Source organism: Callospermophilus lateralis, chromosome 5, assembly GCF_048772815.1.
Source record: "Callospermophilus lateralis isolate mCalLat2 chromosome 5, mCalLat2.hap1, whole genome shotgun sequence".
In the NCBI taxonomy this organism is placed as follows: Eukaryota; Metazoa; Chordata; class Mammalia; order Rodentia; family Sciuridae; genus Callospermophilus; species Callospermophilus lateralis.
The window spans coordinates 46,141,944-46,167,500 of record NC_135309.1 but is presented as its reverse complement, the minus strand read 5'-3'; the positions used below and the strand labels follow the sequence as shown (position 1 = coordinate 46,167,500).

General features: G+C 39.2%; 1 protein-coding gene across 1 annotated transcript in view; it reads left to right on the top strand.

Moving 5' to 3' along the window:
- Klhl3 (kelch like family member 3) overlaps nt 1-25,557 on the top strand; it is a 104,264-nt gene that overhangs the window by 7,032 nt on the left and 71,675 nt on the right. The window contains exons 2-3 of the mRNA XM_076855872.1: nt 10,689-10,808; nt 19,216-19,322. Of these exons, the coding sequence (XP_076711987.1) occupies nt 10,689-10,808; nt 19,216-19,322 (227 nt within the window). The remainder of the gene's footprint in view (nt 1-10,688; nt 10,809-19,215; nt 19,323-25,557) is intronic.

Genomic DNA, 25,557 nt, shown 5'->3' with positions numbered 1-25,557 from the left:
TATTCCATTTTGTATATATACCACATTTTCTTTATCCATTCATCTATTGAAGGGCATCTAGTTTGGTTCCATAGCTTAGTTATTGTGAATTGAACTGCTATAAACATTGACATGGCTGCATCACTTTAGTATGCTGATTTTAAGTCCTTTGGATATATGTCAAAGAGTAGGATAACTGTTTCAAATGGTGGTACCATTTCAAGTTTTCTGGGGAATATCCATACTGCTTTCTAGTGTGATTACACCAAGTTGCAGTCCCACCAGCAATGGATGAGTGTGCCTTTTTCCCCACATCCTCTCCAACTTTTATTATTACTTGTAACTTGATAATTACCATTCTGACTAGAGTGAGATGAAATCTTAGTGTAGTTTTAATTTACATTTCTTTAATTGCGAGTGATATTGAGCATTCTTTTCATATATTTGTTGACCAGTAGTATTTCTTTTTGTGTAAAGTGTCTGTTCAGTTCCTTTGCCCATTTATTGATTGGGTTGTTTGTTTTTTTGGTGTTGAGTTTTTTGAGTTTTTCGTATATCTTTTTTTTAAAGAGAGAGAGAAGAGAGAGAGATAATTTTTTAATATTTATTTTTCAGTTTTTGGTGAACACAACATCTTTTTATTTTATTTTTATGTGGTGCTGAGGATCGAACCCAGCGCCCCGCGCATGCCAGGGGAGCATGTTACCGCTTGAGCCACATCCCCAGCCCTCATATATTTTGTTTTGAAAGTGTCCCATTGCTGTCCAAACCTGAAGAAGCAGAGTCATGCTGATGACATCATGAGAACCTGAAGTATGACAGTCAGCATGTCCATTTACTAATTTTTAGTGAAAACTATTACTGGTGATGTATTCCTTAGGGCCTGCTACCACTTTATCTCTAAAGGAGAAAGGTTGGGGAGGCCCAGTTGGCTAAAAACTGGGTTATGGACCTGAGTTATGGCATTTGAGTATTTATAGGCTTTAAGCTCCACAAATAGGATCTCATCTGAGGCTGAATGAAAAGCTGATATCCCATGATTAAATCACTTTTCTTCCTAGATAGTGCGAGATGTGCTGGACCTAAGGTTTTCTGATTCTTAATTTTTTAAAAAATATTTTTTAAATGTTGATAGACCTATATTTTATTCATTTATTTTTATGTGGTGCTGAGAATCAAACCCAGTGCCTCACATATGTCAGTCAAGTGTGCAACCACTGAGCCCCATCCCCAGCCCATGACTGTTAGTTTTTGATTATTCCTTTCTAAAGCACCCTTTCTTTGCTGAGGGTTTTTTTTTTTTAAGTCATAGATGGACATAATACTTTATTTATTTTTGTGTGGTGCTGAGGATCGAACCCAGTGCCTCACACATGCTAGGCAAGCACTCTACCACTGAGCCCCACCACAACCCCAGCACCTATTGAGGAATTCTAATGTGTATCTAGCATAGTCTTAATTTAGTTCAGCACCATTCTGCCCTCTTTACTATGTCTCATCTCTAGCTTGAATATAATGTTCTGGGCCACTGTCAGCCCATGATTTCCAAACTTTGTTTGCATCTCTTAAAGACTTTCATAGGAAAATAATCCATAGCCTTTTTCAGAATTTCTCAGATTCTTCTTTCCTCCCCTCCCCATATTCTCTCACTCTAGATGCTCTGGAGCTCCTCATTTGTTAGATCCCCTAGTCACCTGCATAGTCAGCCTGCTTGAGACTCTTCAGTCCCCTGTCTTTCTGGCTTGATTTTTAGTGTCATTTTCACTCATTGCCTTGATTTTCTTCAGGGGGGGAAAAAAAAGAGCCTAACAACTGATATAGTAAGCCAAAATTCTTTTCTGTTCTCCTTTTTAGTCAGTGCTGGCTTCCTATCTCCTCACTTGCTCCTGGTTTTGTATCACAATCCAGGGAACTGGATTATATAATCTGCCCCCCGCTATGGTGAGGGAAGTTGAGGGAGAAAAAGTCATAATTATCTAATGAGGAGAAATGAGGAAAGATGCAGTAGTCAGTAGTTATACCTCATTTACTTATCCATCTATTAATTTACTCCATAGTCATTATTGAGTACCTATCATGTGCTTGATGCTAAGAATACAGGGAACTAAGACACCATCCTAGTTCTCATGGAACCCAGAGTCTCAGAGTTAAACTTGGCAAAGGGTTATGGAATTTTCAGGAATTTTGTAACTGCTATTAAATATAGCCATTATTAAAAATCAAATTATGTAACAAATTATATTAGAAACAAATATAATAAATACAACTCATTACTTCCTATTTATTTCAATGTTATACCTTTGAGAGAATGTCTATCATATATAAGCAATATTATATATTCATTTGGCAGCAACACACATCTCTTTCCAAATCCCATGTTCAGTGACATCATTTGGAATCTGCCATAGTGGGAGTATTTATACCATGGAAATTGACGAATGTTATAAATCAGAGATCCCTTTCCCCTAACCAACTGTTAAACATTTACCAGCACACACTGTGAGGGGGAGAGAGACAAGTAAGAGGTGTTTTCAGTACAATAGAGGGAAGCACAGAGTACTGTGGGAACACAGAAGAAGGGAAACGAATCTCGTGGGTGGAGGAGGATGATAGGGAAGGCTTCCAGGAGGAGGTTTGAGGGACTGGTAGGAACTAACTAACTAGATCCAGGGAAGGAAAGGTGGGGATAGAATGTTCTCTAGGCAGACAAAACTTCAGGCAGAAGAACCTAGCATATTTAGGTAATTTTAAGCATTTTAGTACTGCAGTAAGGAGACGTTCCCAAGGCAGTGATAGGATTATTTTCTCAGATTCATTTATTTAAAAATTTTTTGATTGGTTCTTTTTAGTCATACATGACACCAGAACATTTCTCTTCCTCCCAACCCCTATTCTCTTCCCTCCACTCCATTGATCTTTCTGCTATTTACTTAGTAGTTGTTGTTTTTTAGTTAGTTAGTATCTTGCCAGATTCATTCTGAAGGTAATGAGAGATCAGTAAGATACTTCACATAAAAATGCCTCAACTATATTGGCATTCTGGAAAGATCCTTCTGGGTTTTGAGAGGAGGTAATTGAATTGATCCAGGCAAGAGATCATACTAGCCTGTACTGTGGTTGTGGTGTGACTGTGAAAAGGGAATGGGGTACAGAAAAGACCTAGGACTGATAGAATTGGTGGCTGTTTGTGAGGGACATGTATAAGAAAGAACTACCAAGGATAACAGCCTGGTTTCTGTCTTGGATGGTGAATCGGTAGTTGGTTATACCTCTGAGATCAAGAATAGAGAAGAAAGAATTGGCTTGAGAGAGGGTGGGGAACATTGATTTTGGATGGTTTGAAGGAAATGGCAAAGAACATCAATTTTGGATATGTATGAGTTACTTATCTAACGTCTAAGTGAAGTTAAGTAAGACTTTGGGTATGTGTATATGAGATTTAGAGGATAGGGAAGGTGGGTTTGCTATGAGAAGGGCACTGATATTTAGACCTTACATATGTATATTTTAGAGCTTATGTATTTTTAACTTTTATAACTATTTTATGTATATTTATAGTTTAGTTCTGAAGGCCAACTGTACTTAATTGTTGGCAGTGGTTGGGTCACACTATCTATTCAAGTGAAGGGTTTTCAGGTCAGAACTCATTGCTGATAAAAATGTAATGAGGGTCCACTGTTGGTGTGGCCCTATGCCAGGCAGGCTGAGTTATACAAAGAGTCCTCACACACATGGTCCTCGCCCTCCAGGTATGTTGAATCTATTGTGAGGGAAATAAGTGGTGAGATTTGTATCATGAAAAAGGAGTCAAACACAGGGCAGTATTCTGTATGCTAGTTGAGTTACAGACCAGAAATACTATTAAGAATTTAGGGAAGGAAGAGATCACTTCAGACTGAAGTGTTCATAAGGCATCCTAGAGGAGGCAAGGCTTAACTGTTCCTTGGAGAACAGGTGTTTAGGTTATGACACAGGGAGATCCAGGAAATATTTTTGCAATGGATTGTTTGTCTGCTTGATACATAATAGATGCTTAGTAAAAATATTTGAGTAAGTAAGGCAAAGCTGATGTGCAGTTCTGTTTTAGGGGGCCTTGCATACTATGCAGGAATTATGACTTTATCCTGCAGGCTGATGGATTTTCAGCTTTTTATTTGTAGAGTCCTTTTGAAGGATATCTTACATAGACACTGATATATAAAACAAATAGTTCTGACGGAACCTCCAGCACATAATCCTCATGCCCCCTGTGAAGAGATCTGTGGACAGTGAGGATCTGAAAGACATGATCCCAGTGGCCTTTTAGAAGATCCATTTGGCAGTGGTGTGCAGGAAGCCCTTGAAGAGAGGGCATCTGGAATGGGGAAGAGCAGGTGGGAAGCCACTGTAGTTGTCTAAGCCTGGAAAGAAAAGAAGCAGAAAGCCCAGGAAGAAAGGTCCAGGGCCAGCTTTGTCTATCCTTATGGCTATGAATCTTGACCATCTCACATGTATGATTTCCTAAATGGGGTCAATAGGTATTTGAGAGATTGGGAGATTATCTGAACCCCCTTTCCATACTCTCTTTCTGTGGGCTGTTGATAGGTTGTTGGCCTTTTTACCAGTGGGCTAGGCACCATGGCACCAGCGTTAGTTCAAACGAGTATGTTTTTGAGGAACAGGTCATTGTGTGGAATTGATTAAATTATTGAGCCAGATACTTAGTGGTTTTACAAAGTTGACTAGTTTGGTATGTTCTGATTCTGCTTTAGCTTGTCTAGAAAATGGCTTAGATGATAATTTCTTCATATTTCTATAGGAAGGAGTGAGGAGTTTTCCTGGTCCATACTTTCTCACTACATCTATGACTGACGACAAATTTGAATGCTAACTATGTTCAACTAGAATGTTTCTGGAACTTTGGACATTGGGGTGTAGGTGAAGTCTCCTTTGTTCAGCAACCAGAGCTTCAAGTCTTGAGAGGAGCATAGATAAATTGATATGGAGGGAATTTTGTAGGTAGCATACCTCTTGTCAGATCATGAGATGCTAAAGACTGAATCACCTCAGTTGATCTAGATGGAGATTCTTGGAGGCTGGTGTGATTTTAATGGGTCTGGAGTTAGTGTTTGCTTTGGAGAATTCAATCACTGTGTGTTTGTAGTAAGGATGTTTACTGATAAATACTTTTTTGTCATAAAGCATCTTGTGGCTGAGTCTTCCCAGAGAATCTCATGAATGTGAGTAGGGTGAAAAGTAAAGTCCCAAGGCCTTGGGACGAGTGGTTGGTAATATAACTCAGTGTGGTCTGTGTTTTGCAGTGGCGAGAGTGGATCTACCCGCTTATTTGGGATCAAGAACTGAGAATGCTGGGGATTGGGCCTTGATAGATGATGGACAATCTATTGCAACTAAGTCAAGAGTTGCTATGAGTTGAGGGAGAAAAGGTTGGGGAGGAAATGTAGAATCTAGCAACTCTGTTTCTGGACATGTCCTAGGCTGAGGCCTATGTGTGTGTGTGTGTGTGCATTTATGTACATGCATCTACTCTATTGCTGGTGTGTGTGTGGGGGGGTGTAAGCTGTGGAGGAAATAGTTAGAGGATGTTTGTATTATCTTGTATGAGATTCTTAACTTCTCAGATCCCTCAGACACTCTCTTTAACATTGTGTTCCTCTCAGTGAGTTTCCAAGAAACTTATACCTTCTAGAAACCATGGATCCAGAACTCTTCAGCCTTCCTATGTCTTCACAGAGTTGCAGAGCAGGGGAAGAAAAAGGCCTTGGGTTCCTTTTGATGTCCTTTTGCATCAAGGGTGGAAAGGAGTTTGGATGGATTGGGGAAACTGATGTCCTTTGCCTGGGCAACTCTATGGTCATCAGCAAGACACTACTTTTTCAGGGAGGCCATAGTGTGAATTGCATTTTGTTGGACTTTAATCCTCTGACAATAGGCAATCAGTGTTTAGCAATGTTGGTAAATACAACATTGTATTAATGGGGATTTATACTGTTATTGGACCACTCTGGAAGGCTGGAAAGTACGAAGAGCAACAAAAGGAATAATGAGCTTTCCTGTTCATTAACCAGAGTGGAGATTATTCTTAGTGCTTCCAAAGTGGCCCTACTTGCTCTACACCTCTTCCACATTTGTAAAGTGGAGTTAATATTTTCTGAATTCTAATCTTCTTCATTTCCTGTCAAAACCTTTCAATGGTTCCTTGATCCATACCAAATTTTGTTTATTCATCTTTGCTTTTAAGTCTCTTTATAGTTTGGAGACAATATTTGTAGTGAATATTTATGCCAGGAATGCAAGTATGGTTTAGAATTAGAAAGTATTTGTTATTTACCACATTGAAAGATTAAAGGGAAAAAACTCACATCATCATCTTATTAGATAAATAAAGCCATTGGGTAAAATCCAGAATATTGTTGTTATTTAAAAAAATCCTTACTAAAAGTAGGATTTTCTTAATATGATAAGGAGCATATATAAAAATCACGTAACAAACATATATAGTGGGAAAACACAACAGGCATCTTTAAAATCATGAATATTGCAAGAATACTATCATCTTTTCTATTTGACACTGTATAGACATCAATAGCCAGTGCAAAATTTCTTTCAAAAAAAAAAAAAATGAAAGGGCTGGGTGTGGTGGTACACACCTGTAATCCCAGTGGCTCCGGAGGCTGAGGTAGGAGGATCGTGAGTTCAAAGGCAGCCTCAGCAAATGCTAGGCGTTAAGCAACTCAGTGGACTCTGTCTTTAAATAAAATACAAAATAGGGCTGGGGATGTAGCTCCATGTTCGAATGCCCCTGATTTAATCTCCAGTACCAAAAGAAAAAAGGAAGAAATGAGACCTGTAGGAATTGGAATATGGGGGTGGGGGGGGGGCGGGAAACTCTGGCATGATATGCAAGTAATCTGATTTTCCTGATTGAGTCTGTGGTCAAATTGTTAGAAATAATAGGGTCATTTGGTAAGGTAGCTGGATATATAAGATCAATTTACATAATTTGATTGTATTTTATGAACTATGACAATCAGGAAATATATCTTTAAAAAGACAATTTTGTTAAAAACTATAACATACTTGAGAATAATTCTAATCAAATGTGTAAAGTCATTCTACAGAAAAAAATAAAATTTGGGTGACATTTAAGGGGGTCTAAGTAAATAGATATCCCATGTTTGTGGATAGGAAGGCATACTATAAGAAAGGTGTTGGTAATAAGATAACAAATAACCCAATCAACAAATGGGCCAAGGACCTGAACAGACACTTCTCAGAGGAGGACATACAATCAATCAACAAGTACATGAAAAAATGCTCACCATCTCGAGCAGTCAGAGAAATGCAAATCAAAGCCACCCTAAGATACCATCTCACTCCAGTAAGATTGGCAGCCATTATGAAGTCGAACAATAACAAGTGCTGGCGAGGATGTGGGGAAAAGGGTACACTTGTACACTGCTGGTGGGACTGCAAATTGGTGAGGCCAATTTGGAAAGCAGTATGGAGATTCCTGGGAAAGCTGGGAATGGATCCACCATTTGACCCAGCTATTGCCCTTCTCGGATTATTCCCTGAGGATCTTAAAAGAGCGTACTATAGGGATACTGCCACATCATTGATCATAGCGGCACAATTCACAATAGCTAGACTGTGGAACCAACCTAGATGCCCTTCAATAGATGAATGGATAAAAAAAATGTGGCATCTATACACAATGGAGTATTATGCAGCACTAAAAAATGACAAAATCATAGAATTTGCAGGGAAATGGATGGCATTAGAGCAGGTTATGCTAAGCGAAGCTAGCCAATCCTTAAAAAACAAATGCCAAATGTCGTCTTTGATATAAAGAGAGCAACTAAGAACAGAACAGGAAGGAAGAGCATGAGGAAAAGACTAACATTAAACAAAGATGAGAGGGGAGGAGAGAAAGGGAGAGAGAAGGGAAAGCATATGGAAATGGTAGGAGACCTTCAATGTTACTCAAAATTACATATAAGAGGTTGTGAGGGGAAAGGGGGAGGGAAACAAGGGAGAGAATTGAACAACAGCAGAGGAGGTAGAGAGGGAAGATGGGAGGGGGGATAGTAGGGGATAGGAAAGGTAGCAGAATACAACAGTCACGAATATGCCATTATGTAAAAATGTGAGTGTGTAACCGATGTGATTCTGCAATTTGTATTTGGGGTAAAAATGGGAGTTCATAACCCAATTGAGTCAAATGTATGAAAGATGATATATCATGAGCTTTGTAATGTTTTGAACAACCAATTAAAAAAAAAAAAAAGGTGTTGGTTCTGTCCAAACTGATCTATAAATTCAGTGTAGTTCCTATCAGAACCACATCAGGGTTTTTCATGGAACTAGATAAGCTCATGCTAAAATGTGTATGAATGAGTAAAGAAACTATAATAGACAAGAGATTTCCTAATAATAATAATAGAATTTGGGACTGGCCTTATCAGATATCAGGCCTTATTATGAAGCTACAGGAAAAAAAAAAAAGTGGTACTGGTCCAGAGACACAAAGTGACCAGTGGAATAGGTTAGATCCCTGTCTATTTGGAACTTTAATTTGTGACCCAAGGTGGCATTACAGATGAGTGGGGGAAAAATAAGTATCAGTTAATGGAGCTTATGGGAAAAATTGGTTTTTGTTTCACTTCATGACATATCATGAATATCACATAAAATTAGGACTTAAATATCAAGGGCAAATGTTAAAATTTTAGTAGAAAACAAATTAACATCTTTCTGGCTTTGGAATAAGTAAGGACACTAACTCTAAAATAAATTAGGTATGTAGGATTTTTTTTTATATGAAGTTTTTCATCTTTGCTGAGTGCTTCCTCTCTGATCACATTTTCTGGCTTGAGATTTTCCTTACCTGCATAAGCAGGTAGTAATCTTTCTTGTATATCTCTCAATATTTATCTTCCTCTGCTCAGCTAATTTCCTTGTACCCAGAATCCAAACAGTTCCTAGTTCAGATATCTATGGCTTATATTTGCGTGCTGAACTGAGGTAGGGATGGAAGCCAGAAGAGGAGTCTGTTATGGTCAGACAAGCTGTGGTTTGATATGCTGCTTATAGTTGAATCTCAGTGTGAGATCTGTTTAGGCTTCTGGAACATTCTCTTAATTATAACAGCTCCTTTCTCTAGCCATTTGGCAAGGACAGGGAGTAAGGATGGACAGAGGTCTGCTAGGGCAAGTCAAAGGAGGCTACAGTGTCCTAGAGTTGGCATAAACTGTGGGTCTCCAAATCTATACAAGCCAAGGAGGTTCTGTTTTTGTACTAGCAAAATAAAGCTTAGCTTGGTTGAAACAGCTCCAAGGTAAGTCTGGGGCCTTGGAGCCAAATAATGTCACCTGTTTGGAGAGAATATCCTTTCCTTGCCCATTCTTTTGGTGGTTCTTCCAACCCCTACCCCGCCATCCCACCCCATGAAGTTAACAGATAATTCAAGATAGTTGGATAGTTATCTGGTTTCCCATAGGGATTTGAGTGTTTTGTCTCTTGCTTTCAGTAGAGAGGGTGTTGAGATTATGGGTGAGTCTTGCTAGTCCCTACCTGCTCACTTGCTCAGTTAGCCTACCCAGATGTCCTTTCTTTTCACATCAATTACAGTCCCTTGTCTCTTATAGGATTATGGTTTCTGAGAAACTTAAACTATTGTGCCACTATTCTCCATACCATAGCCAATGTGATATTTCTAAAGCACAAATTTGTTCATCTGTTTCCTGTTTCCCACTTCTCTGAAACACTTTGATGTCTTCTCATCGTTTTGGAAAGAGATCCAAACTCCCCAGTCTTCTTGATACTCTTTCTGTGCTCTCCAGTTTTACTGAACTGCCTATACTTTGAACACACTTTGCTCCTTTTCTCCTTTAGGTCTTTGTGCATACTATTTCCTGTCTGTCTTCCTTTTTACCTGGTTAATTTCTGCTCTTCCTCCAAACCTTTTCTTTTAGAAATTTTCTCTCAATCTAGCATCACCAGGATAGTTTCTCAATTGGATCATGATACTTAAAATGTGATGTTTGAATGTTTACTTGGCTTTCTGCTCCATTGGACTTGGCTGTTTGAATGGCTTTGGAACAGCAGATACTGTGCTTTATTTGTTTGCTTTCCTTAAACTTAAATATGGAACTTGACACATAGTTGCCTCCATTAAATATTTTAATATTTAATAGAATATTAAATATTTTAATACTTGTACCCTTTTTTTTTCTTTTTTGCAATAATATTGGGAGTTGAACCCGGAACCTCCTGCAAGCTAGGCAAGCATTCTACCATTGAGCTACATCCTCATTCTGTCTACATTAAAATATTCAATTAATATTAATTTGTTAATTAAAGTATTAATTAACAAATACTCCAGTGTGGTGACTGATAGAGTGCTTAGTCTCCCTCCAGTTTGGGAAGGGAGGTTGGGGACAGCATGAGGATCTTTCACCAAGTCACTCCGAATTTGTGGAAGAAGCAGAGCTAGAACCTGACTTTTTTCATTGGAATGCACTTTGTAATGCAAGATCCTGCAGAAATGCTAGACAGTGTATTTCCTTTTCTGTTGGTCTGTGATGAGGAGAATAGCCTGACAGAGATGTCCCTGGTGGGTGGGCAAATGCACAGACTTATGGCAGTCCCATGAATGGGTTTTCTAATGTGTTCTCTTTCCCCTCCCTCTTCCTTCCTGTTTACAGTGTCAAGCCAAACTCCCAGCCACAGATACAGGCTGGGGATGATGAGAAGAACCAGAGGACAGTCACTGTCAACCCAGCCCACATGGGAAAGGCCTTCAAGGTTATGAATGAGCTTCGGAGGTACTTTTCCTATCTTGCCTGTGCCCTTTCAGAAGGAACTTGCAGGGAAGCTTTATCAGGGACCAAGAACAGAAGTCAGAACGCCACCACCTAGTGAATTATGACTCTTCCCCACCCACTCTCAGTCACTTGGCTTCCTTCCCCTTTTCAAATTCTGAGACAGAACAACTTTGCCAGAAAATCTCTTTCCTTTATATTTATTTAGCACCTATCATTTTAGTGATTAATCACAGGGGAAAATTCCTTTGTAGTTAAAGCAGGTCTGTTCCTAAACTTGATTTCCAACTGAACCAGCTGCTTAAAAACCAATAATAGAACTGCGACACCTACACACAATTGCAAACTAAAGATTGTAGATGTTATATATTTTCTTTTTGCCTCTCTTTCATGCCTCGGGTTGAGCTTAGCTTGGCAGGACAGCTACATGAATGGAAGAATACCTAGTTCCCTAAATGCAGTTTGACTCTGTAAAGAAAGAAATGACACACAAATGTACTCATCCTCATAGAACTAAATGGTGAGGGTCTACAGGCTGTTGGGAAGGCCAATGTGTGTTTGTGTGACAAGCTTGTTGCAATACAGGTTTAGGGCACTGAACATATTTTTCTTTATGAATTCTGCACATTCAATCTTTCTTACCAAAGAGCTCGGCAGCTTCCTTTGCCCACCTTTATTTACTGGATTCTTTATTATATTAAAGTGGAATTGTTTACCACCTTTTTTCTTTGTAGCTCTTGAGCTCCCAGCGGGCAGGGACAACTTCTGAGTACTTTTGATCTCTAGCACTTGGTACGTCATAAGAGCTTTGATTTTTTTTCTTTCTTTTTTTTTTTTTTAACCAAAGATGCCCAAAGGTACTGCCTAGGCCTTGGGATGGGTGGGTGGAAACAAAATCAGAAATGTAAACAAGTTAATAAAAATCATCTTTCTATAGTGTGACTGGGTCTTATGAAGGAGGAATACAACAGGTGTCTGACAGGTGGTAGGTATGCAATAATTTGTTTCTTAAATAATGCAGAAGAAACAAGTATGTCGACTAACTTCAGAGAATACTTCTTAAAAGAGAGATGATGCTTGAACTGAATGTGGAAGATTGAGTCAGAGTTAAAGACATGAAGGATATTGGGGGTAGGGAGGAACCTTCTAGCCTGAGAAATGGCATATAGCCAAAGAAGTGTCTGTTGAGTGGGGCATGAGCTACTTTTTAAAAGTTTGATTCTATGTTTGTTTCTTCATTTCTTCTTTTTGCACAGCCTAGTCTTTGGCATTAAAAAACAAGTTTAATTAAATTTGTCTTATGCTCTACTGCTCAATTTTTATTAGGCCTCCTGCCAGATTTCTTGGAAGCTCTGCCCTTAGCTGTCTTAGCCATAGGGCAGAGCTGATGATCATGTCTATGGACTTGGTCTCTTGTCACTAAAGACTTTGTGTGTTGTTCTCTAGACACTATTTGAATCCCAACTTAGTTTTTTTGGGTATGACTTGTGTCCATTGTCTGATTCAAGAATCTGCTTAAGAGTCTAGTTCTCTCATCAGGCCTTATTTTGCTTGGTGCAGCCAACTCTGGTGACCATTGAAAGGGAGAGCTGAGGGAATAGATGTGCATAGAGGATTCTTCCTATCCCCACTTCCCATTACTAGCATCATTTCATTTTCTTCAGCAACTTAAAAAAAAAAAAAGTCATCCTATGTCCTCTCTGCTTTTGTTACAAGTTACTAGTATTTGTATCTTTCCCCAAGAGTAGGGCTTGACTTGGATTTAATCTCCCACAGTTCTGTGCTGTTCTCTTTTGTATTATTCAACATTTGCCATAGTTTGTTCTGAGTAGTGTTTGTTTCCTCAGGATGCTCTATGGGATAAAAGAGACCCATACCCAAATGAGTTTGAAAAAGACTATATACTACACCTCTCTGAGGTGCATAATGTATTTAGGCATGTGCAATAAACTTGTTTGAACATTTCCCACACATAATTGAGTGTTGTTAGGTAAAGACTGAGTATATTGTGAAATTTGTTTGAAAAATGCTGATCTAAACATGAAACATAGTCCTCTTCTAAAATTTAAGTAATAAACTGTTTTTCTTCTTTTTGATTGATCAAATGGACCACAGTCTGTATGTATTTGCCTAGGAAATTTTTAATTCAAATTTAGGCATGAATTTCACTTTCACTTTTTAAAATTAATTAATTAATTAATTTTTATAGAAGGAATGTATTTATTGCAGAACATTTAGAAAATACAGATGAACAAAAAGTCACTTATGGTTTTAATATTAGTGGTAACCATTGTTAACACTTTGGAGAATATTTTCTCTTTTTTTATATTTATTTTTTTAGTTTTAGGTGGACACAGTATCTTTATTTTACATTTATGTGGTGCTGAGGTTTGAACCCAGGGTATGCCAGGTGAGCACTGTATCACTGAGCCACAATCTCAGCCCCCTATTTTCTCTTTAAAATATGTCTAAACCTGATTTTTTTTATTCATATAGCACTGTGTCAAATAGTCACTGTTTTATAACATTGAATGAATGATATTCTTTTTTTGCTTTATTATTTTATTTTTTTTAAAGAGAGAGAGAGGGGAGAGAGAGAGAGAATTTTTTTAATATTTATTTTTTAGTTTTCGGCGGACACAACATCTTTGTTTGTATGTGGTGCTGAGGATTGAACCCGGGCGGCACGCATGCCAGGCGAGCGCGCTACCGCTTGAGCCACATCCCCAGCCCCTTTTTTTGCTTTATTAAAAAAACCCAAAACAAAAACAGTTCTCAGTTGTGGGATGTCTAGGTTTTCCCCATTCCATATATAAAAAATATCTTCAGTGGTTATCTTTGTAGCAGTATAATGTAGTGGTCACATAGACTTTGGTTTTAAATCTTGGCTCTAGTGCTGACTAACTGTGCAATCCTGGACAAGTTAATTAATCTCCCTGGTCTTACTATTGTTACCCGTAAAAGGAGGCTAATAATAGTACCAGTCTTGCTGGGTTGTTAAGAGGATTAATGAATAAAGTACTTAGAACAGTGATAGCACATTTATTACTATTGCTAAATATTTGTGCACATTCACGGTTATTTCTGTGGAATTAATTCTTAGAAGTAGAATTGCCAATTTCCATGGTCTATAGTATAATACTAACTGCTCCTTAGATGTTGCTGTGAGGCTCTGGCACACAGTGAATATTGTGTGTCAGCTATCTGATGATGAGAAGGAGGAGGAGGTAAACACTCTACTAGGTGGCCAGAATATGACAGTAGGTAAGAGAACTGAAGTCTTTCCTTCTATGGATCTTTTGTTCTCTTGGTATTCAAAAGGCTATATCAAATACCAAGATATTTAAATGATAGTCTTCTAAAAACTGTAGTGAAATAGATGAAGCAGGCAGAAAGGGGACCTGGACTGATACTTGATTGATCTGTGTGACTTTAATGGGAAATGGAGAGAGGGTGGGCATACTTTGTTTAGAAGAAGGCCTGGGTTAAAGCATTTTGCCATGAAGGATTAAGCTAATGAAATGTTGTATGATATTCCAGGGATCTGGGGTTATTTTTTGTGTTGTTTTCACATTCCCCTCTCTTAATTTTATGCTATATTAGCTCAAGCACACTTTTTTTTTTTTTTGCAATTTATGAATCACACAATTCATGAGTTTCCTATTATTTTTTACTGCCATGGTAGAGAAAGGGCTGTTGGCATGGTAACCACCCAGCTTTCTCTCCCTTTAGCACTAAATTGCTCTGCTCTAGTCAAACCACAGTGCCTCTGGCAGCAGAGTCCTAGTGACTCTTTGGCCCCTGACTTACCATCCAGCCAGTAGTGGGGATGTGGTCCTTGAGAATGGCATACCCTGACTGGTCCTGAAAAGAAGGAAGCAGGAAGGACAAAGCAACCAATGAGTATTTAGAACCCACAGTATTTCCTATTTCGACTCAACAGGCCTCTCCACTCCCCCACTTTGCCAGGGGATTGAACCTGGGTTTTGGCACATATTAAGCATGTGCTCTACCACTAGCTTCATACTATCCCCTTCACAATTTTAACCTCTCATTTCAACATTGGAAACAGTTCTCAGTCCTCATTTTTTAAAAATTTGGATGCCCTGACGTTATGCCTTTATTGCCAGCAATGAACCATCTAAATACATTGCTTTCTGTTTTTCTTTTAGTGACAGCTTTATAAAAATAGAATTAACATGCCATACAGTTCACCTATTTAAGGTATACAGTTTAATCACTTTGAATTTTCAGTGTTATACAACCATAGTCAATTTTAGAATATTTTTGTTGCCCCCCACCCCGGCAAGAAACCCAGTGTACTTTAGTAGTTACCCACTCCCACTTCTTCCCCTGTCTTCATCCCTTTCCCACTTTAGTTCCAGGCAACTGCTAGTCTATTTTCTGTCTCTATAGATTGACCTATTTTAGAATCATGCCATATGTAGTCTTTTATGTTTACCTTCCTTTCACTGAGCATAATGATTTTTAGGGTTCATCCATGTTGTAGCATATCTCAGCTCTTATTCCTTTTTATTGCTGAATAATATTTCATTATATAGACACAGCACTTTTGGCAATATTGAATAATTCTTCTTCAAACACTCACATACATGTTTCTGTGTGGATATGTGTTTCTGTGTGGATATGTGTTTTCTCTGGAGTATATATTTAGGAGAGGGATTTATGGGGTCATATGGTTATGTTTAACCTTTGCAGGAAATGCCAGATTACTTTCCAAAACAGCTGTATCATTTCCATTTCATAAGCAGTGAATGAAGATTTTAATTTCTCCAATTCCTCTCTTAACACTCATTATTATCTGTTTTTTTTTTTTTATTATAGCCATCCTAGTGGGTGTGAGATGATACCCTATTATTGTTTTGATTTGCGTTTCTTTGGTGACTCATGATGTTGAAAATGAGTTAATGTGCATATGAACAATTTCTATATCTTATTTTGAGAAAAGTCTATTCAGCTCCATTGCTCAATTTCCTAAAAAAAATTGGATTATTTTTATGTTTTTTATTGAGTTCCCAGAGTTTGGGTTTTTGTGTTCTAGATAAAACTCCAGTATCAGATAGATGATTTGTAAAAAGTTGTTCTCATTTTGTGAATTGGCTTCTTGTATTCCTGATGGTGTCCTTTGAAAAGTACAAATGTTTTAAATTTAGATGTCTGTCATTTTTTTCTTTTGTTGTTTGTTTTTGGTGTCATTTAAGAAAACATTGCCTTTCCTGAAATCATGGGCTTTACTCCTGTGTTTTTTTCCTAAGAGCTTTATAGTTGTAGCTCTTACACTTAGGTCTTTGATCATTGTAAATTAATTCTTACATATGGTAGGTGGTAGGGCTCCAACTTGATTCTTTTACCTATTGATAACCAATTATCCCAGCCCATTTCCCAGTTAAAGTTCCTGGTGCCCTTGTAAAAGAATCAAAATTAATTTCTGGACTCTCAATTCTGTTCTTTTGATATGTATAGTTATCTTTATGCTCGTTCTACATTGTCTTTTTTGCTGGCTGTCCCCCCATACACACACACACACACACACACACCCAACCACATGTGCACACACATACTTTTTCAAAAATAGAATCAGGGTCTTACTCTATTGCCCAGGCTGTCCTCATACTTGTGATCCTCATGACTCAGACTCCTTAGTACCCTGGATTGTAGGCATGCATCACTTCACTGTGCTTGGCCTTCATCCTCTTACCCATCTCCCATCTTTGGACTCCAGATCTGCTTACTTGATAACTCTACTTAGATGCCCAATAGACAACTCACATTTATCATGTCCAAAACTTCTATTCTTAAAGAAAATACCTTGTGGGAATAAAGAAGAAAAAGAATAAACTAATATTTGCCAAGTATTTACTATTAGCACTGTGCATTATGTCTTTTATGATATATCTCAATTCTGTGATACTCTGGAGATGGTGTAACTCTCCTATGCTAGAGAGCAGTGGGACAGAGTCTTGAATTTCAGTTAGTTCGATTCTAATACCTGAGCACCTTCCTAACAGCTACACTATACTTTTCTACAAATGGTAAAGCATATAGTCCACTTTTCTCTCCTTAAGATTGTTCTTTGGAGTAGTATCATAGCTCAGAAAAAAATGAAAGGAATCCATAGGATTTTTGGTAAGTGAAACAGAAGTGCTTGTGAGCCTTGTAGTCTTTGGTACTGCCTTTTCCCTACCTTCAGGGAAAGCTTACCTTGACTTTTTGGCAAATTTCTCTTGACCATTTACCCAGGTAGATTTATTTGGCCTTGAGTTTTGTTTTCCACCTGTTGGAACTGCTCTCTTTCATTTATTTAACTGGATCATCTCTATTCCCCATTCCTTCTTATCTCTTTCTCATTTGTTCACAAATTATCAGCCTTTTTGGATATATGCAGTAAATTTCATTCTGACATTTGCTTGTTTGCTTCTAGCACTGAAAATTTGACTCTTTTTTGTTTCTCTTTAAAATATTGGAATCTAAAAAAATTATCATTATTCATAAATAGCAGTAACTATAGCAACTATAAATAGCAGTAACTAAAGTCTCCTAAAATCCTTAATAGAAGTGAAAGTATCCAAGGTTTGTCTATTCATGTTGGGTATATAGTTTTTACAATAGTTTTGACCAGACTTAAAAAACAGCCTGTTCTCGGGTGACTTTCTGCCACTCCGTTTTATTTCTGTGATATGTGTCCTAAGGGCTACTAAGACAGGTGCGAAAGCTGTGGCAAGCTTATTTGTTCATGTTCTCATAGGGGCAGCATCAGTTGTGTTCCTGTTTGTGCCGATGGATTCTGATAAGGTTGGTGTGTGAGGTCTGCTGCCCACTGTGGGGTGAGGTCCCAACTCCTAGGTTTTACCTCTTGGTTCCTGCAGGTCTTACCTTCTTAGAAGCCTACCACTGGTACTTTACGCCATGTGGTGGACATTTCCTGACCACCTGTTGTGTTGGAAGCCCATTGTCTTCTGTCTTTTCCCATTCTGAGTGTCAGCCACTTGTGAGGCATCATGGTGGAGTGGGAAAAGCACTATTTCTGGAGTCGAGAATCGGCCTTCTCAGGCGTCTCTTTACTTCTCTGGGCTTCATAGACCACACGACCTCTCAGGGCATTGCAGCTCCAGCTGTCTCAGGCTTTATGATCACAATTCTCTAAGTGAACCTGTCTTCATAGTTGACAGTGGCTTAATGTACTAGACCTGAGATGGCAAATACGTAGTTTCTCTTCCATCTGCCAAGCATGGCAGACTCATTAACTGGTTTCAACATCCTCACATAAAACCCAGACATGACTTCAGATTTTTTGTACCAGTATATGTGTGCTAAACAACCACTACCAGTGAATCACGGTTGAGATGTGTTTGTTGTCCTGGTCTTCCCTCCTATCTGTAGTGCTTTCATCTAAAGGAGGCACTAGTAGGATTAGATACAATAGAATGAGTTCTAGGGATGAGATATGTGCATGAAAATGCTGTTTCCACTTTCTATACTCCCTTTCTGTGGGACCTTGGGAAAGCTACTTAATTTCTCTGGGCCTCAGTGTCCTCATTTTTTATGTGGAAAATAACAATTAGCCCCATGTCACTATGTTGTAGAGAGGAATAAATGAACTAATATGTGTTAAAAATGCTTAGAACAGTTCCTGGCACATACAACTCAATAAATGTTATCCATTATATTAATTATAGACCTGATAACAACTTGGAAGGCTGATAAAGGAAAAATTCTTGGTTTGACAGGGTCTTATGGCTCCCTGTCAATCTTTAAATATCCATCTGTCTATGAATATGAGTTGATTCCCATTTATTCACTCACTTATCCAGAAAAATGCAGGGTAAAGCTTTACCTTGACAGTTGTAGTGATTGGAGCTTGTGAAGGGTCTTCAGTTATGTGTGTGCAGGTAGAGGGCTCTTGGTTATAGTGTTAAATCTGGATGTGAAGAGACATGCTGGAATCTGGCTTGCCTCTTACAGTTTTGCATGTGGGTGAACTCTTGGGGAGTTGTTAGCACTCAGTCTTGCTAGTGGCACACTTGGTGGTGTGCTCGTGTACCTCAGCATTCAGTCATTCACTAGCAGCTGAGGTGTTGCCACTGCTTTCTGAGCCTTTGTCCCCCTAATTCTCAGTCAGAGCTGATGGTATTGGGAACAGAGAGTGAAGATTAATGAAGCAGCCTGACTTACAGCCACAGAGTAGTTGAATATCTCTTTGTGGAAGATTTATCAAATACTTGAATGAAGGAGCCCATCCCTTTGCTTAACTCAAGATAGAGCAAATTTCTATGGCTATTTCATGTGGCAAACCAGTGTGAAGTCTGGGTGGGAGAAAACAATATTCTGGTATGATGTGGGTAGGTGTTCGTGCTGTGACCCATCCTGTCCCTTCACTGGTGTCTTGCAGTAAGCAGCTGTTGTGTGACGTGATGATTGTGGCAGAAGATGTGGAAATAGAAGCCCACCGTGTGGTCCTGGCAGCCTGCAGTCCCTACTTCTGTGCGATGTTCACAGGTATGGTGAGGGGCACACAATAACCTATGGTGTGGGGCTGCTGCCCCCCTGGGAGGATATTGATGGTGGTGGCACAAGGGGAGGGAGGAATGAGAAGGCTGTGAAGCTTACTGTGAGGAGTTTCCCTTTCTCAGCTTTGTACCATAGAGAACTTCTGGAATCAAAGTCCCAACCAAGCCAGCTGGGCATGTAGACCCTTGACCACTACGAGGAAGAGAGGTGGAATCGTGTAGTTCATTAGTTCTCAAGCTTTAGCATGCACCAAAATTAGGGAGCTTGTTAACAGTGCAGTCCTAGATTCATTGCCAGGCCTTCTGGTCTCCCATTTTGCATGAGGGACACTGAGGCTGAGTGAGGGGAAGGGACTTGCCCAAGGTCATACAGTGAATGAATGGGACTTGGATTCTTGACAACTGGCCTAGTGCTCTATCATTGGACCCACATCTTGTTCTTCCCTAGCCTTTCCTTCCAGGCAAGCACCTGGGATCTCCCCTAGCCTTTATAGAGGTATGGAAGAGATTTGCAGAAATGATGGTGGGGATTGGTATTGAGACATAAGAATGATCAAAATCTAGCATAGTTTCAGCACCTTTGCCAACTCCCCAGGGATCCGCTTCCTGGGCACATGTAGGAAAGGATCACATTTTACACTTAAAACTCTGGGCTGAATTTCTTGAAATCCACAGGCTTCCCATCTGTAGTTCCTCATAGCACCTCCCCTGAATCAGATACATGCAGTGCTGTATAAATCACTGCTGACAGAAGGAGGCCATCAGAGCTCAAAGGACCCTCTGACTTTGTCAGGTGTGCCTATCTCATGTTTTCCAAGAACCATTTTCCTGCTCTGAATGTAGGGACCATCACTCTGCATTCTAATTCTCTGGTCTGTTTCCTGGTGTAACACTCTCTTTGGAATGATCACAAACTCAGTTTCAAGGTTTTTATTTCCTTTTTACCCCTTTCCTTCATCCATCTCTTTCTAAAATAATTTATCTTGTCGCCAACAGTTATTTAGGTGAAACATTAATGAATAGCTATGCCAATATAGCTCTTTTTGTGTGTGTGTGTGGTTTGAAAGTCCAGTATTGAGAGAAACCTGTTTGGAATTGCAGTGAATTGTAGTGTTGGCTTTGCTTTTGACTGATGAACTTGTTTCTAGGGTAGATGAAATGCCTTAGAAAAGACAAAGTGATTTTAGAAATTGGGAGAACACATGCTTCTGGAGCAGATCTTGGATTCTAGTAATTGAAGGGAGACTGCAAGAGAAGAAAGCTAGTCTCATGTAATGCCCGGCTCAGTCCTTCCCTTGGGTCTGGTTACCATCCATTGTTCCATCCACTCATTCATCCTTCCACCCATCCATCCATTTGCCCATCCTTGAAAACACTATCCACATATGTAGATTACAGGAAAAGATCAGAAAATGTTAGCAAGCAAAATTAAAAATAAATTAATAAAAAATTACATGTATTACATCTCCTAGGTAAGATTATGGTTTATATCCTTTCATATTTTATATTTATAAAATGGACATATACAAAATCATTTTTCAACGTAAGTAAGTTCATTTTACATGTACAGTTGAAATGTCTTTTTTGATAGGTATAATTTTTAAAATTGCTATTCATTTTCCGAGGTGTTTTTCTTGCCTCTTTGCCCATGTAGCTCCTATTTGTCTTTCATTACCCCACAAGCATCCCTTCCTCAGGAGGGCCTTCCATGACCCCTCAGACTAGGTTAAATCCCTTTGTTACTTACTTCCAATGTACCTTATACTACTACTCTCTAGTATTATTACTAATCTCAATATCTGATTTCCCTCATCAATTATAAGCTCTATGAGGCTAAGAATTGTACTTTCTTAACTATGCAACTTTATTGCCTACTGTAGTCTTCCATGCAATATGTACTTAATAAAAATGATTAATTGAAATTGGCATTATATTATGAATATCTTCCCATCCTAATTTCAGTGACTTCGTAAGATTCCATCATGTGTATCCTAATAGAAAATCCATCTCTTCATTTGTTGGAAATTATAGTCTTAATATTTTCCTATTGTAAATAATGCTCTAATGGGCATCCTTGCATCTTAATCTTCATTTTGATTATTTCCTTATAATAGATGCCTAGAACAGGAAATACTTGGTTAAAGGCCATGCATATTTGAAGAGCTGTAAGATGTGTCACCCGCCCTTCAGCTGTTCCAGCCTGTACTCCCATCAGCACTAAATGAGATTTGTATATTCTTGAGGCCCCTTGGCTTTGCTTAAAATTTGGTATTAAATAGATATGAAAAACATTGCAAAATTCTGTTCTAATTATCAGATTTGGCTTCGGAATGCATAGAGTTCATTGTGAAAAGGCCCAGCTGACTCTTGTTAAATCTATTTCCATCAGCATGTTTAGGGCCCAAAGAAAATACACATGGTTTTATTCTAACTGAGTTGTATGATTTTGATCTTTTAGTCAGGCTTATGTGTTTTTATGTGTATATTTTTTGTCCTTTGAGTTCATGTTGTCCAAATTTCCTGTGGTGGTCGCAAATACCAGTTCCACACTTCTTGACCATGTCCTGTCCACATGAAATACAAATGATGAAACTGAGTGCCTCTCCAGAGAGTGTTCAAATCCAGCCAGGGTAAGAAGATCTGAGATGGGCAGTCACCTTACCTGCCCTCCGTTCCTTTCAGGATAACATGGGTAGTGTGTATGCTGCCTACCTTTGTCCTGTAAGTATGGAATACTTACAGCTTTTCACTCTCCCCATCTAGTATCTGCATTCCAGGGGATGCAATTTTCCTATAGAATGGGCTAGTCAATATATATATTTTTTTTCACCAGAGATTGAACCTAGGAGTATTTAATCACTGAGTCATATCTTCAGTCTCCCCCACCTTTTTTTTTTTTGATTATGGACCTTTATTTTGTTTATTTATTTATATGTAGTGCTGAGAATCGAACTCAGTGCCTCAAACATGCTAGGCAAGTGCTCTACCACTGGGCTGCAATCCCAGCCCTCTTCAGCCCTTTTTTATATTCTATTTAGAGACAGGGTTTTGCTGAGTTGCTTAGGGCCTTGTTAAGTTGTTGAGGCTGGCCTTGAACTCACAATCCTCCTGCCTCAGCCTCCTGAGCTGCTGGGATTACAGGCATGCACCACTGCACCTGGCTACTGGACTAGTCAATTTTATCATGCCTTTTACTCTGGGCTTTCTATGCACTATAGTATTTGCACTCCATACGAGTCTCTGACATGTCATCCCCATTTTTTTGGTGTTAAAGGAACTAAGGTCTAAAGAATATCGGGTTTCAGGGTCTTACATCCACTATTAAGGCTCAAAGATGTTTGAGGTTAATCCCACATGAAGACCTGGGAGTGTTATGTCCCAAACTCTTCTGATTCTTTTGTACCGTATACAGTATTGATTTCAGTGAGTCATGATCCAGTTTATATTAGATTTAGCCTGATGTTCAACTCATTCCTTTGAACATATGAGTAGAAATAGGGAGAAGAGGTCAGGAGTGTGCTGGGGTTTTAGGGGCAAGGGGGTTAGAATTCGAGCGGACACCAGTCATTCACAAAGTAGAACAACAAGGGCCTGGCTCTGTTATCCCTAGGCATGCACTTATTCCATAGAACATTTGTTTTACCCTTTCTGCCTGCCAGACCTTCCCATGCCCCAGCTCATGGCCTGTGCCTGTGTCCTGGGTGATTGTATGGTTTGTCAGTGCCTTTAAAGAACCTCATATCATAGGGAACTCAGCAAAATCTAACATAGACAACAGGGCATAGAGGGAAGGAGAACTAGGGAGCCGAGTCCTTTCTTAGGGCCTGGAGGTAGTAGAATTAGAAGATAGACTTTGGTTTCTGAGAGCTTTGCCTCTATTGAGTCAGAGATTGGACAGAATATTTCATTAAATGCTGGAGGTACCAGAGTAATGTGATACTCCAATAATAACTAATGGCCTCACCTTCCATGTGACTATCTTCTTGAGTCAGTCACCTTTGGACAAATGACAATGATGTAGGGTTTCTTCTTCCTATCCTTGAAATATCACATCAAAGTCAGACATCCTTTTCTGGCTTAGAAGACTCAGAATGGGGACTGAGAAATACAATACAATAGTTCTGTCTAATAATGTAACTTATTATTAGATAATAATAAGGTATCTACCATATCATTGTCTTGATGTAGAAATGGCTTTTTAAGCAGTGATTTGGATTGTGGTTCCACAGAGTCCTTTTTATTGCCTAGGAATGGAGACTGCCATTTATCCTCAGCATCTCCCCATTAAGTTGCACCTAGTTTGACTGAGATGGCTTAGGGTAGACTTGTGTGAGCTTAGAGCTCAGCCTTAAAATACACATCATCATGGGAGGTCACTATTGCTAAGGAATGTTTTATGAGTGTTAACAGGAAGTGATATAGAGGCCTTTTTGCTAAGGATTTAACACTAAAGTGCTGATGCCACCTTGCTTTGGGAGATAGCATGGTATCTTGGAGAGGGCTTTGGAGCCACAATGACCTGGCTTCCAATTCTGTTCTCATCACTGAACCAAGGAACTCACTCACCCTCTTTGGTCCTCAGTTTTCTTATCTGTGAGACTGGAGTAATAATAGCCAGAGAGCAAATATAGGTAATGGATTTAAGGCACCCAGCACAGAGTAGGTACTTAATGCAGTTTACTCTTATTTGTAGAGCAATTCATCATTTCCAAAGCACTTATGCATTTAAGGGGTAGCTATGAAACTCACCATCCTGATGGTGTTTAGGATTGATATGAAATGTTTATGTGGCTACATAGGTGTTTCCTTCTGCCACTAGCTGGGCAGAGAGACCTGGGCAGGTGGAGGAGGTCTGAGATTCCAAGGAAGGTGGGTGATGAGGTGATACCTACCACTGTGGCTCTGCAGGATCCTGCTGTCCCAACTTTCTCTCTTTGTCTCAGCCCAGAAAATAAAGCAGGGCAGGGAATGTTCTTATTTCACAGGAAACAGAGGTCAGACTTGTGCAGTCAAATGGTCCAGACCTCTGATTTGCAGGAGGATTGGCTTGGATGCAAGGAGAGGGCAGAGCATTTCTTTCTCATATGTGAGGTTAACACTTGACATAGGCCTTAATGCTCAGCTCTATCCAAACAAGTTGGTAACTCAGAGATTAGGACATAGATGGATGAGGGTTAGGGAGAAGACAGTTCAATATCATTTTAACATACATGAAGGATCATTGTGCGAAAGATAAGGTTCACCTGTTTTCTTTCTACCTAGAATACAAGATTAGAAATTGCAGCATAGAGGAGCCAAATTGGGAATGAGAAAGAATTCTATAATGTAAGAACTCTTGAGTGCACCTTTTTCTTCTCTTTGAGGACATCCAGTTTTGTAGGGGGGCTGGTTGCTTAGCTTTGGTTCTTTAGAGAGACCTGCCAGCCCCAATCTACCATTGCTTTCCCATTCTAAGGGCTTCATTCATTTAATAATAGCATTGAGTTTATACCAGTGACCTAGATGATGAGTCAGTGATTTTTTTCCCTCTAGATTTCTTGAATTTTCTGTGATGGTAAAATATTTTTTCCTTTTACTCCTCAAGTTGAGCCTCCTCCTTCTTGCTCCTCTTTGGCAATTTTTCACCTATAAAGATCTCGGTTGTACACATGGTATGCTTGCTAGGATCTAGGATTAAGACTTGAACACCTGTACCTGATAGAGGTGTGGAATTTTTTAAATTGGTTCTTTTTAGTTATACATGACTGTAGCATTCATCTTGATAGGTGTGGAATTATTTGCTCTCCTGGGATCTCTGTGGTTCTTGGAGGACCCTAAGGTAGGGTCCAAGAATTTAAAGAAATGTAAGACCCTGTCCCTTAGACCAGGCCATAGCATCTTCTACTTGATATTCTGCTGCAGTCTTCCAATTGTTAAACCTTCTTCCATTTCTGTTTGTCCATCCCAACCCATTTTCCACATGTAGTTATAGTAGTCTCCCCCAAATAACAATCTGATGTATCCCTCACCTCCTAAAACCTGTCAGGGGCTTCCAGTTACCTTTGAGATGAAGTCTGAACTCCTTAGCATGCGCTGCAGGACCCTCAGTTGGTCCAGACCCTGCTTCTGTCTCCAGCTTTGTTTCACTCTCCCTCCTTTTGCAAGCTGTGCTCCAGCTAAACTGAACTTCTTATGGCTCCCAGCAGGCCTTGTTCTTTCTTACTTCCAGACCTTTCCATATACTA